The sequence below is a fragment of the Dichomitus squalens genome, assembly GCF_000275845.1.
Source record: "Dichomitus squalens LYAD-421 SS1 unplaced genomic scaffold DICSQscaffold_7, whole genome shotgun sequence".
NCBI lineage: Eukaryota > Fungi > Basidiomycota > Agaricomycetes > Polyporales > Polyporaceae > Dichomitus > Dichomitus squalens.
The window spans coordinates 370,423-383,058 of NW_006766889.1; the positions used below are offsets into that span (position 1 = coordinate 370,423).

At 54.7% G+C, this 12,636-nt stretch overlaps 4 protein-coding genes across 4 annotated transcripts; 2 read left to right on the plus strand and 2 right to left on the minus strand.

Annotated features, from left to right (window-relative positions):
- Positions 1–252: 252 nt before the first annotated feature.
- DICSQDRAFT_160484 (uncharacterized protein) lies at positions 253–3,859 on the plus strand (the record flags this gene model as incomplete). Its single annotated transcript, XM_007363748.1, has 6 exons — positions 253–615; positions 677–777; positions 838–1,048; positions 1,100–1,228; positions 1,288–1,566; positions 1,625–3,859. The coding sequence occupies 6 exons, from the start codon at positions 253–255 to the stop codon at positions 3,857–3,859; spliced, it is 3,318 nt and encodes a 1,105-aa protein (XP_007363810.1).
- A 114-nt stretch (positions 3,860–3,973) lies between these two features.
- Positions 3,974–4,839, minus strand: DICSQDRAFT_179262 (uncharacterized protein). Its single transcript, XM_007363749.1, has 4 exons — positions 4,650–4,839; positions 4,454–4,582; positions 4,126–4,400; positions 3,974–4,068 (listed from the first exon to the last, which is right to left on the minus strand). The coding sequence occupies exons 1-3, from the start codon at positions 4,815–4,817 to the stop codon at positions 4,164–4,166; spliced, it is 534 nt and encodes a 177-aa protein (XP_007363811.1). The 5' UTR covers positions 4,818–4,839; the 3' UTR covers positions 3,974–4,068; positions 4,126–4,163.
- A 592-nt stretch (positions 4,840–5,431) lies between these two features.
- DICSQDRAFT_179263 (uncharacterized protein) lies at positions 5,432–8,505 on the plus strand. Its single transcript, XM_007363750.1, has 22 exons — positions 5,432–5,440; positions 5,498–6,008; positions 6,063–6,141; positions 6,200–6,213; positions 6,269–6,367; positions 6,428–6,437; positions 6,493–6,510; positions 6,573–6,598; positions 6,648–6,673; positions 6,732–6,766; positions 6,823–6,847; positions 6,910–6,921; positions 6,974–6,989; positions 7,044–7,089; positions 7,153–7,259; positions 7,334–7,393; positions 7,447–7,474; positions 7,534–7,591; positions 7,656–7,680; positions 7,738–7,882; positions 8,094–8,324; positions 8,434–8,505. Exons 2-22 carry the CDS (start codon positions 5,908–5,910, stop codon positions 8,491–8,493), a joined length of 1,221 nt encoding a protein of 406 aa, XP_007363812.1. The 5' UTR covers positions 5,432–5,440; positions 5,498–5,907; the 3' UTR covers positions 8,494–8,505.
- Positions 8,506–9,061: 556 nt separating this feature from the next.
- On the minus strand, positions 9,062–10,326 carry DICSQDRAFT_55482 (eukaryotic rRNA processing; the record flags this gene model as incomplete). The annotated part of the gene is made up of 4 exons (XM_007363751.1): positions 9,062–9,387; positions 9,457–9,746; positions 9,825–9,955; positions 10,012–10,326. 4 exons carry the CDS (start codon positions 10,324–10,326, stop codon positions 9,062–9,064), a joined length of 1,062 nt encoding a protein of 353 aa, XP_007363813.1.
- Between the last annotated feature and the right edge of the window lie 2,310 nt (positions 10,327–12,636).

The following is a 12,636-nucleotide window of genomic DNA, read 5'->3' on the forward strand; positions in this document are numbered from 1 at the left end:
GCGAACGTGAACAAGACCAGAAGCGGGTTATTTGCTCCGATTATTGTACATCAGCGCACGTACATATAAGGGTAAGTGGAACCCGCTCCATTGTATCTTATGTTGTGTAATAACGTCCTCTTCATGCCTTAGACCACAACCACAACGCTTCCAGCCACAGAAGCTGTTCCATCCTCAAGCAACTTCGGCCCTTGACTAAAAACCACGTATCCGGCTTGTTTCAGGCGTTCCTTTTCTTTTGCAGCAGCTGCCATGCCTCAGGGAACACCCTACAACGCCTTCATTCCCCCATACCCCATCCGCGTTGACCAGTTCACCGACCCCGCCTTGTCGACACACTCGTTCTCTGGGCGAGAGAAGACAGCCAATCTCTACCTCCTCACCCACACTCACACGGACCACCTGATAGGCCTGTCTGCACGATCGTTTGCCCAGACGGTCGTGTGCTCGCACGACGCAAAAGAGATGCTACTCCGCCACCAGGTTTATGCTGAACGTGCCTTGCGCGACGCCGAACTACGTGCAGAAAATGTGCGGGCTTTTTCTCACTTGCGGGTCGAACCACAGCGGATGGACGATGGGAGTGTAGACTATGCGGGCTCGAGGGATCTGTTGGTGTGTGGTCGTCTCCCCGTGATCATGCGGCTTCTCATTAACAAGAGACTTGCGCATATAGCGCGCTACTCATATCCACCTCCCGACGCGCTTCATCCTGAATAACGAAGAGGACGTCACTATCACCTTGCTCGATGCTAACCACTGCCCAGGCGCTGTTATGTAAATTTTCATTTCGGCTATCGCTTACGAGTGGCGTTGATGTGTGAACATGATATCTAGGTTCCTTGTGGAGGGAGCGAAAGGTACGGTGCTGCACACAGGAGACTTGCGGGCAGAGCCATTGTTCCTCGAGAACCTAAAGCGCAATCCCTACATTCAACGTTATGTTCACAATCCACGTTCTTCGTCGTCCGCCCACGTGCTTTCTACCCTTGACGCCATCTACCTTGACACGGCATGCCTGCTTAACGATTATGAAGTCCCACCCAAGGTACGTGGTACACTAGTTACGAATACATGAGTATTAATCTTCCTCACCCAGGTCGAAGCAGCTGCAGGGTTGACTGGACTGATGGCGTTATACCCCTCTACTACACGGTTTTTCCTCAATCTCTGGACTTGGGGGTACGAAGATATCTACAAGGCAGTGGCCCAAAGGTTCGATACCACAGTATGTGACTCCGCACTTAGCTCACCTGCTCAACGAGCTTCCGCTTACGTGTCGCTCAGATACACGTTGACCGCTACAAACACTCCGTGTATGCACATATATCGGGCGACCCATTCCTCCAGATGATTGTCACTAGGGACGAGTCGTCGACACGATTCCACGCTTGCGAGCGGTTCGAGCGATGCGAGCACGTCCGGGTCGTCGGTCGGGAGTCCCACACGCCCAGCGGCCATCACGTGGTTTACGTCAATCCAGTGAATATGGACGTGAATTCGTGGCAAAGGTACCTCCAAGAAACCCGAGAGCAGCTGCAGAGAGGCAAGCAGGTGAACGTGCTGGTGAGTACGGTAGTCAATATATGCGCGTGCCGGGCACTGATACCATGTTTCCCCATAGCTTGTCCCGCTAGCACGACACTCAACGCTGCCAGAACTGCGGAATCTTGTTTCATTGTTCAAGCCGCGGCGCGTAGTACCGAACACACTCGATCCGACTCTGAAAGGATTAGACGCGGCTTGCATACAAAAGATGTTCGCTGGCTGCCTGGCTGAAGCCTCCCCGTCGACTCACGAGAGCGTCGCACCGTCCGCGTCGGAGCTCAGTGAGCTGGACGCTGCCATGCGAGGTGGTGAAGGCGAGGACGTTGCTTTTCAGAACCTCGAGGGCGACGGTGCGCGGGAAATCGCGGAGAAGTGGGCAGACAGCGGTCGCATGCGCAGGAAGCTGTCCGTCATGAAGCAATATCTCCCTAGCTCTCTACGCCACAAGGTCGAGCAGATCCTTGATGGACGTCATCGTCCGTCCGCTTCCAGTCTACCTGCCCAGCCTTCCAAACGTCTCCGTAGCAAAGGTACCGCTCGGGATCCGGAGCTACCCTCCTCGCCCCCGCCACCACCCAGCGCGCCAGACAAGCCCAAACGAGTTTTTCAGGGGAGAGCGACTATGGCGGAGGCGGCAGCCGCGATGGCCCGCATCGAGCGTAACCGTAATGTTCCCAAGGCCCTCCGGTCCCCCGAACCCGACTCAGAGACTGACGACGACGATCACGAGGAGGAGCACGAGTTCTTTGCGAATTACCTCTTCGGAGACCAGGCTGGGACTCCCGCAAAGGAGCGCTTCTACGCGATTTTGAATGCGGATAGGACGTCTCCCTCTTTGGTCTCGTCGCCGGTCACTCCGCAGCAGCCTGCCGCGGGCCCTTCGCGGGTCGTGCAGCTGCCTGGTGACTTGCCGCTCACCCCGTCGTCAAAGCGGGGATCCGAAGGCCTGACCCATTGGCTGAAGTCCTCTTCGCCACCTTCTGCGGAGGATGGTACGCAACCGTGTATAACGCTGCCTCGACCACAAACATTAAATACCGCCGTCGCGGGCGAGGCGGAAAAGCCGCAGACGCCCCACCGTGCAACGATACTGAGCTCTCCTTTTGCGCTCAATACAGCTCGGAAGGACAAGGCAATCGCTATCCCCACACCGGCCACGCGGACAAGACAGCCCCCTGGCCTTTTCAAGGACAAGGACGAACGTCCGTCGCGCAGTCACGGGCACACCCTCGCTCCTCTTGCGTCCCTCCTCGCTCCAGCTGCCCACGCCTCCCCTCAGCATACACACCATGCAAAAGATTCTCCTAGCAGTGTGGCCGTAGCTGTCGGATCTTCTACCCACGGAAGCCCAGAGCCTCTCCTCGACCTCCGCAATCTCCGCAAGCGGCCTACTGCAGCCCATGATTTGGACCAAGAAGACGACGCCTCGAATAGTCCTAAGAGAAGGCGTGTCAGCACCGACATGGCCTCGACGGCTCCCCTTCCGATGTCAGATCGGACAACAGTGGCAATACAAGATGACACGATCACCGTTCACTCTCCGCGCGGGGTCGGACCACTGCGAATAGACTCAGGCTCACAGGCGCAACACGCCCACTGGGGCTCAAGAACCAGAACCCCGAACGAAGAACTTGAACATGCGGCCAGTTCAGCTTCGCGAATCAGGGGTGCAATTGCGGTATCTGTAGGAGGGGCGACACCTGTAACAAGAACCGTCGAAGGTCCTGTAGGCGCTGCCTCGATCTCTGAATCTGCCGTAACAGCGTCGGCAGGCGTGAGCGCGAACGGCCTAACCGAACCGAACGCAACAGACAAGCACCAAAACAAAAGCAGGGCAAACTCGCGGATGCACCGTCTCGCGATCGCAGAACGGCTCGCGAAGGCACTCCCGGCCAGCTTTGTCACCCCGTCATTCAAGGCCAGGAAAGAGCGCGAACGTCTGCGGGAGGAACGACGGTACTTGTCGAACGGACCTGTTGGTGAGATTGCCAGTGTGTGTGCGTCAAGCCCGAACCTCCATCTCGAAGGCGTCAACGCCGATAAGACCGCCGACGACCTTGTGGGAAGCAGTAATAGCAGGAAGCGCGGCGATGCAATCGACGCCGTATCTGTGCACAAGTGGAAGGTTCCGCCAAGGTTGCCGTCACAAGACGAATATATGGAGGAAGACGTGGCTGCGCGGGTTGCCGCTAAGCGAGAGTCGTTTCAGCAGCAACTGGCGCAAGGTATACGCCCGGGACTGTTCGTCCCGCGGCTGCGGTGTCTCGAGAGCCAGGAAGAGGGAGGCGTTCCGTACATCGCACAGGGTTGAACAATGCAGAGTAAGTCCGGAAGGACGACTGCAAACTCGACAGAGCATGAGTCTAGAACTGTGGCGCATGGATGCAATGCCAATTTCGTCAGTCACCTGGAACGGTATGTGCAAGGGGTGTCAAAGGTGGATTGCTTCGATCATTATGTACGGAATACGAAGAACTATAGGTAGTACCCAGTGACCAGGGAAAAGAAGTACGCATAAAACTAGAAGACAGTTTGTGAGCCGATATCTCGATTGGGATGCAATAGCGGCAGACGCACATACACAAATTGTCGATTGCAGTGTAGAATGGGAATGCTCACTTGACCAAGGGTCTCACACCAATTCCGCTGTCCTTCAGGCTCCGGTCCGCATAGTTCTGTAGCTCCTTCTTATATTGGTCTTGTGTACGTTCAGTACTCTCGTCGGATACGCTAGCGATACCAGAATGTGAGGACTCACTCAACGGCTCCTCGACTTTAGCCTTCTTGGCGGGATTCTCTGTGGCAGGGGTGGAGCTCGAGGTATCGGGAGAACGGCGCTTGCCCCGGTTTTTCTGTGGCGAGACAATGAGGACTCACGATCAGGTCAAATACGGACATCACTTACGAAGCGATTGTCGAATTCGCGCTTCCTGTGGGGGAGACGGAGATGGTTAGTGGCAATGCACGAGAGATTGAGGGTGAAGGACCCGCACTTGGCTAGAATTTCCTCCTGCTTCTTCTTCTCATCCTCCTCCTGTAAGATCGCAGCAATTCTTAGTGTCTCAATGCTATGCAACACAGAAACAACACATGATACAGACCTTCTTCAGTCGCTGGAAGCGTTCTAGGAACGAACCATCGTTAGAAAACACATTGACCGGTTTCGGTTTGGGGGCAGCGTTGTTAGGTTTGGGGGGAGCAGGAGTAGTGAGCAATGGTGCAGGAGAAGCGTACCCGCTTGATGGCAATGGCGTTGACGCAGAAGACATGGTAGAAGGTAGTGGGGCAGTGATTGTCGGTGTGGCTGTCGTCGTCGTCAGTATGTGCAAGTACTGCAACAACGAGCTGGCCATGGTCGAGAACGTCATCGAAACTGTCCCTGGCGTGTGAAGACTTATCCTGATCGGTGCAGAGTCGGAAAAGGGAAAGTGCCCGGTTTGGGAGGCGGATTTTGCCGACTGCGGGCGGTTCAGTAGCATGAGAAGTCGTCGACAGCGCCGTCCGACTCGGGCCCATCATCGTCTTCTTACCATCTTCTCGTCCAGCGCTGCAAGGGATGCAATAAACCAATAGATAATCTTGCTCCCCGCATTGTCTACGATGGCACGATCTGCACATCTAACAGGGCATGTGGCGGTCGCTCCGAGGCCGGAGCTGTGCATCTGGATCACAACGTAAGGAAAGAATTCAGTACTAGTGGTGAGTACATACTGTTCATAGCAAATCACCTGTACAGTTAATCAGTCTTCTATGTTTCGTTTGTGTGACTGACCTCCGCTCATCAGACGCATCTCTCCCAGCCCGAAAGCGTTGTCCGTCTCGCGTACTCGCCGATAATGATGCACATCCTGGCTCTTGCCCGGAATCGACACGAAGAACGTGTAAGGGCGTGGTCAGAAGATTCTCTGGATATTTGACGTCTGGCGTTTCCATCTCATTTGAAACAAAGCTATTGGCAGATGATGGAGACTAGGCGAACCTACGCTCACATCGCTCTTGTCGAACCTTGCACGCGGATACATTGTCCAATGGCAGAACACGATGGTCCTGGGCAGTGTCACCTATCCCTGGTGCAGCAAGTACTTCGTGAGAGGCACTTTGTGCGGCGAGCACGGTGACGTATACGGACAAAGTTTGCCATCAAAAGTTCCGATGAACGTTCAACATTGTGGGAATCATCTCACACTGCTGCGAGAAGGACCTTATCGACCGCGTCAAGAGATGTCAGCGAACCTTGGTAACGCTTCCAGCCAATTTGTACGGTAGCACTTGTCCGACCCTCGATCAACGCATCATCACTCCGTCGGTTTCCAGCTATATATCTCGGTCACCCGAGGCACTGTCCAACTCAGTCGCACCATGGCCTCTACCGTTATCGTCCCTGCCACCGGTGCGTCTCCCGCTGTTGAGCTCGGGAGCACATACGGCGTGTATCTGATCTCTGTCATCGTCACCGGAGTGTCAGTGCCCCTTCTGTAAATGCTCCCTATTCCTGACCTATCGCTGCGCTCTAGTCTCTTCGGAGCCACATGTTTGCAGACCCTTTATTACTACGAACAATTTCCTCAGGACCCAAGGGTGCTGAAGCTGACTGTGAGTGGGTTCTCTTCCTGGTCAAAACAACGAGTCGACTCACTCGCGGCCCGCATAGGTTGGCGTCTTATGGTGGGCACATGGACAGAATCTCTAGGCCCTCACTAGGCTCATACGAATCGTCTAGGGCTCTCGACTGCCTTACACTCGTTCTTGACAGTCATGCATGTTACTACTATCTGATCTCAAATTTCAATAATGTATCAGCACTTCGTCAGGAGGTTTGGTAGGGTTCTGTCCGCTTTACAATCACTAAGCGGGTACTGACACATTCTTTGATTGGCAGGAGCGCACAGGTATGTTACTATGAGTCCGTAGTCGCGTCCACTAGCTAATCATCATGACACTCAGGCTGAACTTCTGGTCACCGTGTGTAACACCCCTCGGCTTCCCGGAGGCAAATACACTGACTTTCTGTGATATGCTCGCAGTACACTGTGGTATTCATTGTGCAGATGTGAGGCTCCTGCTTCTGCATGACTTCTCGCTGATTGAAATTTTGCCAGTTTCTTCATCCTGCGCATGTACCATCGTAAGTCTAGGTTTGCTTGCTTCCTCGACCTTTTGTCACTAAGGCGGTGGCCCCGCAGTCCGGCCGCACCTGTGGTACATTCCTCTGTTCTTTGTGAGTAACTCCCATTTGTAGTGTGGAGGTGACCTTGTGTTGAACAGCCTCCGCAGGGTGTTGTAGCTGTAGTGTCATGGGGTACGCCTGCTCTACAGAAGCATATCAGCAGCGATAGCTAATTTGGCTGATTCGCCTCCAAGTTCTCGTCGTCGGTACGCATGTTCTCACCTGGCATGATCTTCGTCTCTGACCGCCGCACAACAGTCATCTTTGCCGTCAGGTGAGTTTTCAGACTGACAGCCCACGTCCCTTACGAGGTAACCTGGCAACACAGCTTGCACGACACATCGTGGCTGGATACTGCGGGTCCCGAAGTTGTTGTACGTCGCCTTACTTCCTTCCTGTCACAACGTACGGAGCTGCGGCTCAAACTGTATTTGCAGCACCCGCTCATCGCCAACTGGATCACGGGTAACATCGTGGACATCGGAATCACCATTACGTGGTGCGTGTATCTGTGGGGCGAGAAGATCCCTGGCGGCCGACCCAAGTGAGCAGTTGTATGCTTCTCTGAGCCGTCTTCTCGGTAGTTGACGCAGCCATAACACCTTATAAAACAAATAGAACAAATGTCATGCTCAACCGCATCATCATATTTATGGTCAACAGAGGCGCAATCGCGGCGTAAGTGCATCCAACTCCACGCCGGGTTCTGCGTGCTGACCGATAGGTACTAGCTGGGTCCAGGTGCTCACTTTCCTGACTGTCAGTGAACTGTCAATTTCCCACAGTCATCTGTCGCGCCGACCTTGACATCTCTTCAGAAAATCCTTTTCCCGCGAACGTTCGTGTGGCTCGCGTTCCACAACGTTCTGTCAAAGAGTGCGTGACCACGCCGTCGACATATGCGTATTCAGTCCTGACGCAGACCATCCCTCACCATTAGTCTACAACATCTCTATGCTTGCTACGTATGAATCTGCCCGTCCTTCTCCCCTGAGTCCTTCGCTGATATATCCGCTCCCTAGGCTCAACGCCCGCGTCGGCTTGCGCAAGATCGTCATGGATTCCTCGCTCGACAACACAAAGCCATCCACGGTATTCTTCGCGGCACAGAGCAGGCCAGTCAGCAAGGTGCCACCCCTGCCCGTGCCCTCAAGACAGCAGATGGCGGTACGTCCACGTCCGACCCGTTCGTCAAACTCGGCGAATTTGACTGATCAGTCTCCCGGTTCCTCCCTCCATCTTCCGCTTGTCAATGTCAAATCACGTCTTGCATCGGACGTGCTGATGATCTGCTACATCTCTGGACCCGGATCCCTCGCTTGGAACACACCTCGGCGGCGCGACCTTCACTACATATATGCGCGCTACGCTCGTGCAGACCATCGAGTTCGTCGATCAGCCCTCGTATCCTCAGCCTGCATACGAACAGCTAAGCGTACGGCTCGCCCCGTACGACGAGCGCAGCATGAGCACCGCCGCCTATGATCAGCGCAGCGCGCTCAATCAGCGTACTCTGGTTTCAGATCGGGATAGCATGATGACCGATATGACGGACTATCCTCCGTATGTCGGCCGGGCGATCACTACAGGCTCCCGGTACACACGAGCGGTGCGTCCGAGTCTTGTCTGCATTTTGCACCTCGTGCTAGGGGTCCGCGGCGGGTGGCAGCGGCCTCTCGGTCTTCGTATGGCACCGAGCTGACGTTTCTTGATCGCAGACGTTGCGAGATGATGTGGAAGCGAAAAGGTTTCACGATACCACCAGCTATGAGAGCTGAGAGTGTATACGTCCGTAGCTTTGTAAGATTGTATGGCTGTGCTCGTTTGCAGTGCTCTCGAGTGGTCTCCGAGGCCGGCCAGCTTTCTTGGTCGTGTCGTCTCTCTTAAAAGCACGGTCTGGTAGGGACCTCTTTTCGAGACAGAGGTCTCCCCCTATGTACCAATATTGACTAGGATATTCGCTGTACTACTGTATGTGAAGTTGCACTTGTGAACTCCTCCTCAATTGCAGATAACTTGGTTTCTAGACAGTAGGCGATTGTGGGGACATAGGCGCTTGTAGCACAAGATGACACGCGCAGCACCCAAGAGGCACTACTTCACTGCACTGCAAGACGGTATGTAGAGACCAGCGTAATAGGAACAGTCTCGTACATTCGCATAGCACCAGAGGCAAAGGTTCCGGATATGACATCTAATTTCCAGCCATTTTGTCATATGCGTGATTGACCACGTCAGATGAATGCGTATATTGCCTCCCAAACTATCAGTCCAACAAATGACATGGCACGCGTAACGACCCTACACACCGACCAACTCACGCTGTCTACGACGGTTCACATATCGCTATGACCGGCTCCGCTGTGCCATCCGTCTGCTCTTCCCAGGGCGCTTCGGCGCCGGTTTAGCTCCCTTCCCACCTTTGCTACCCTTGCCCTTGCCTCCAGGCCCGCCGCGCTGAACAAAGGCGTCCGTGGAGTCCTTCGTGTTTTGTTTTGATCGCCGACCAGGACCACCGAACCCGAACTTCTTGTCGCGTGCTGTGCGCGGGAGCTTGGGCTTGCCATTCGGGCCCTTGGCGCGCTTGGAGGGGCGGTCGGCGATCGCGTCCTCGACTGCGACGTCGAAGTCTTCGCCGTCGCCTGCGTCGCCGTCCAGTGCACCCTTCCGTTCTGTATGGCAATACAAGATTAGCTTCGATCCCAGCGAAGGATATCAACGCTCGGTGACGCAAGACTCACTCCGCTTGAGGCCCTTGAGCCGCTCCTCGATCTGCTTCTTGTTCTGCTGCCGCTCCTTGATCTTCTCGAGCTGCACCTGCTTGCCGAACTTCTTGCCCTCGCGCTCCTTGCGCTTCTCCTCCGCGCGCTTCATGCCTGCGCTCTCGTCGAGCAGCCGCTGGCGGATGCGCTCCATGTGCGAGTCGCTCTTGACCATCTCGGCGAAGTAGTCGGCGGGGCGCGTGAATGGAAAGTTGGCTTTTTGTGCGAACGAGCGGGCGGTTTGCGCGCTGTGTAGGGCTTGCTTGTAGCTGCGCGCGAAGAGGGTGGAGGGTCAGTCAAGAAGGTACGAGGGGGATATGAGATTGGGAGGAGGAAATCATACGTACAACGCCAACTCGCGGTTAAGGTCGTCCTCAACGTCAACGTTAATGGTCTCGGGGTATGTGACAGTCAAAGTTTCAGTCCACGGTAATGAGGGGCCGAGTGCGATGGTCGCGCGTATGCGCTCCATAGCGATCTTCCACGCATGGTCGTTAGATAGAGAAGAAAGCGAGCTCGTAGTATAGAGCGCACTTTGTTGTCAATCTCGACCTTCTGTCGAGGCATGGCATCCGCGTCTAGCATCTCCTCAGCCGAGAGCTCGTCGACGGCTATCGCGATGTCTGTACTGGGACCAGCCTTATTTGCCTCTTCTACCTCATCCTCATCCTCTTCCTCGCCTGAACCCTCCTGCTCCTCCGCGTCCTCTTCTTCCTCGTCTCCGGAGGCGGCCTCTCCCGCTTCCTCCTCATCTTCGTCTTCATCCTCGTCCTCGTCTAGGGCGCGCAGCTGCTCTTGCGCGAACTCGTCCAGACCATCCTCTCCGAGCGCCTTCATGAGCCTGTTCATGCCCTCCTCGTCCACATCCTCTTCGTCAGAGCCGTCGTCTTCACTAACATCCTCACAATCTTCGTCCTGCTCCTCAGATCCAGACGTTATATCGTCTTCCGCGTCCAAGCCGTCCGCCTCCTCTTCCGACTCGTCCGAGGAACTGTCAGCGCGTTTCTGCAGCTTCGTTGGTGGGATAGGCTTCTTGCTCTTGACTTGTGCTTTCACAGGAAACGCCTCCCTTGCAGGCACTTGCTTTCCTTTCAGTTTTGACGGCATAGCGCTAAGAGAAGAGGGAAGGGGAGGAGTAACAACAATCGAGCTGGGGTTGCGGTCTACCAAATGCAAGACTTCCGTTTAAGCGCACAAGAAATTCCTGGATCACGTGACCACAGACTGAGCCATATCACGGGCGCTACAAAGTGGCCCGCTTTACAGCGCCTTGCATAAGTCCGTGAACGCGCGGGATTTTTTCTCTCCGGCGTCTACCCTACCCGACCTGCCTAAACAGGCCACATCATGGTCACAGGCCCAGACACGACGGGCAGCGCTCGGGATCCCTTCGCGTGAAACGGAGGTTTGTTTTCGGGACAGTCGTAACTTGTCCCTTTGCCGACGCGTGCCAAAGGACACTGAAGGGTCGGCAATGGGAAAGTTGTACTTGCTCAGAGGTTCTACAGCCCTTTGACAAAGAACGATTCGAGGCGGTGCCCGTAGTGAGAGCTCCCCTGAGGCTGAGCCCGCTAGCTGGGCCACTGGCATTTCCAAGAGTGAGTATGCCATGGGCCCAGTAGACTCGTGCATAAGTACTTGTAGTCATACAGTGTTTATGGTGCACGGAGATAGTTTGCATGAGGGCAACAGTCACTGCACGAGATCATATCAAACGGGCCCTTGCCAATAATTACATCACTTGCGATGCTGTGGGTGGCCAGCCTCAAGTCGCTCCGAAGTGCTTGAGAGTCTAACATGCATATGGTTGATGAAACATGTTGAGAACACATTGAAGCTACTGCACTGACTCAGGCATGATCATGTATATGCGACTGCACCTTTACTATGGTACCTCCTGTTTAGATCAGGGTACAGGATCCCCTGGGGGCCAATGGGCACTCAAATACAGACATGGAAGTACCGCACGCATATCCATACTTCAAAACATTGTGGATTTACCTGGGTACGCGTGTGGTCAACCAACGGGGCCGTGATGCGCTGTCATGGAGTAGTCCCTGTGACCGTGATATGGCCTGTTTAGGCAGGTCGGGTAGTTTAGACGCCGGAGAGAAAAAAATCCGCGCGTTCACGGACTTATGCAAGGCGCTGTAACTTTCATGAATCATTCGTACCTCGACGCCTTCAAGTATGCTGGTGCTGCCACAAATCACCTTCACCGTTGGCCAAGTGCTTGTCCATGCTCGCGAATGACTCTGCACTGTACTTCTGTCATGATTCCTCAATACCTGGCCTACTCTTCATTGAACAAAAGAACTGCATGAGAAGTACGATAGTGAGACAGAACTAGGTTCACTGTGGCGCACGCCTGCGAGCCGAGGCGTTCCTACGAAGCTGAGGTGCGTGCCGGGACGTCAGAGTCATATACCAGATGACCATCGTGGTCTCTTATCGTAGCGACAATGTTACACCTACTTGGCATCAAGCTTGCCGCATTGGACAGCGGCGCGGTTTTAGTGCACAATTGTGCCATTTGTGCAGTATGGTTTTGCGTATCATCGCATTGTGCCGCTCTCTCGGCAGGGAGCGATGTGCTTCGAACTCAACAATGGAACCGTCTGGATTCTGGTATGTATACAAGAGCTAGGTCCCAGACACCCATGCTTGTATTCAATTTGATATCGTGGAGTTGCCCTGGGCCCCACCGTCCGCGGTACTAATACTCTTGGGATTCGCCATCCTCTCTGTGTGCCTGCATCGTATAACGACCAGACCTTACGGACCCCTGCCCCTCCCACCTGGTCCACCTGCTCTTCCTATCATTGGAAACCTACTGCACATCCCTAAGGAAAGACCATGGTTGGGTTACCGCGATTTGTGCCTCTCTGAGATGTCTTGGTAGGTTATCTGTCGATGACAGGCGATATCATCTCACGATTCGTGTCGCGGCGACTAGGCGCGTAGACTCGGGTCGACGTTCGGCGACGACCCCGTAGGCGAGCGGCAAGGAGCCGAAAGGGGAAAGAGAGAGGGAGAGGGATAAACGTGACAGAAAACTCGACGAGGGCAGAGCGGAGGTCGGCACGAAGGCACGAGACCTACGAAAGCTAGTCTTCACGCAGGCAGCGACAGACTAGTCCCAATGACCAAGTTACTACA

What these genes read in the sequence shown, in the direction of transcription:
- DICSQDRAFT_179263 (XM_007363750.1), top strand. Translation starts at nt 5,908, where the DNA reads ATGGCCTCTACCGTTATCGTCCCTGCCACCGGTGCGTCTCCCGCTGTT. An exon ending in TCTGTCATCGTCACCGGAGT is followed by an intron (nt 6,009 to 6,062) that starts GTCAGTGCCCCT and finishes GCTGCGCTCTAG; the next exon opens with TCTCTTCGGAGCCACATGTT. An exon ending in AGGTGCTCACTTTCCTGACT is followed by an intron (nt 7,475 to 7,533) that starts GTCAGTGAACTG and finishes ACATCTCTTCAG; the next exon opens with AAAATCCTTTTCCCGCGAAC.
- DICSQDRAFT_179262 (XM_007363749.1), bottom strand. Translation starts at nt 4,817, where the DNA reads ATGTCTTCTGCGTCAACGCCATTGCCATCAAGCGGGTACGCTTCTCCT. An exon ending in GCTTCCAGCGACTGAAGAAG is followed by an intron (nt 4,583 to 4,649) that starts GTCTGTATCATG and finishes GCGATCTTACAG; the next exon opens with GAGGAGGATGAGAAGAAGAA. An exon ending in GCGAATTCGACAATCGCTTC is followed by an intron (nt 4,401 to 4,453) that starts GTAAGTGATGTC and finishes GTCTCGCCACAG; the next exon opens with AAAAACCGGGGCAAGCGCCG.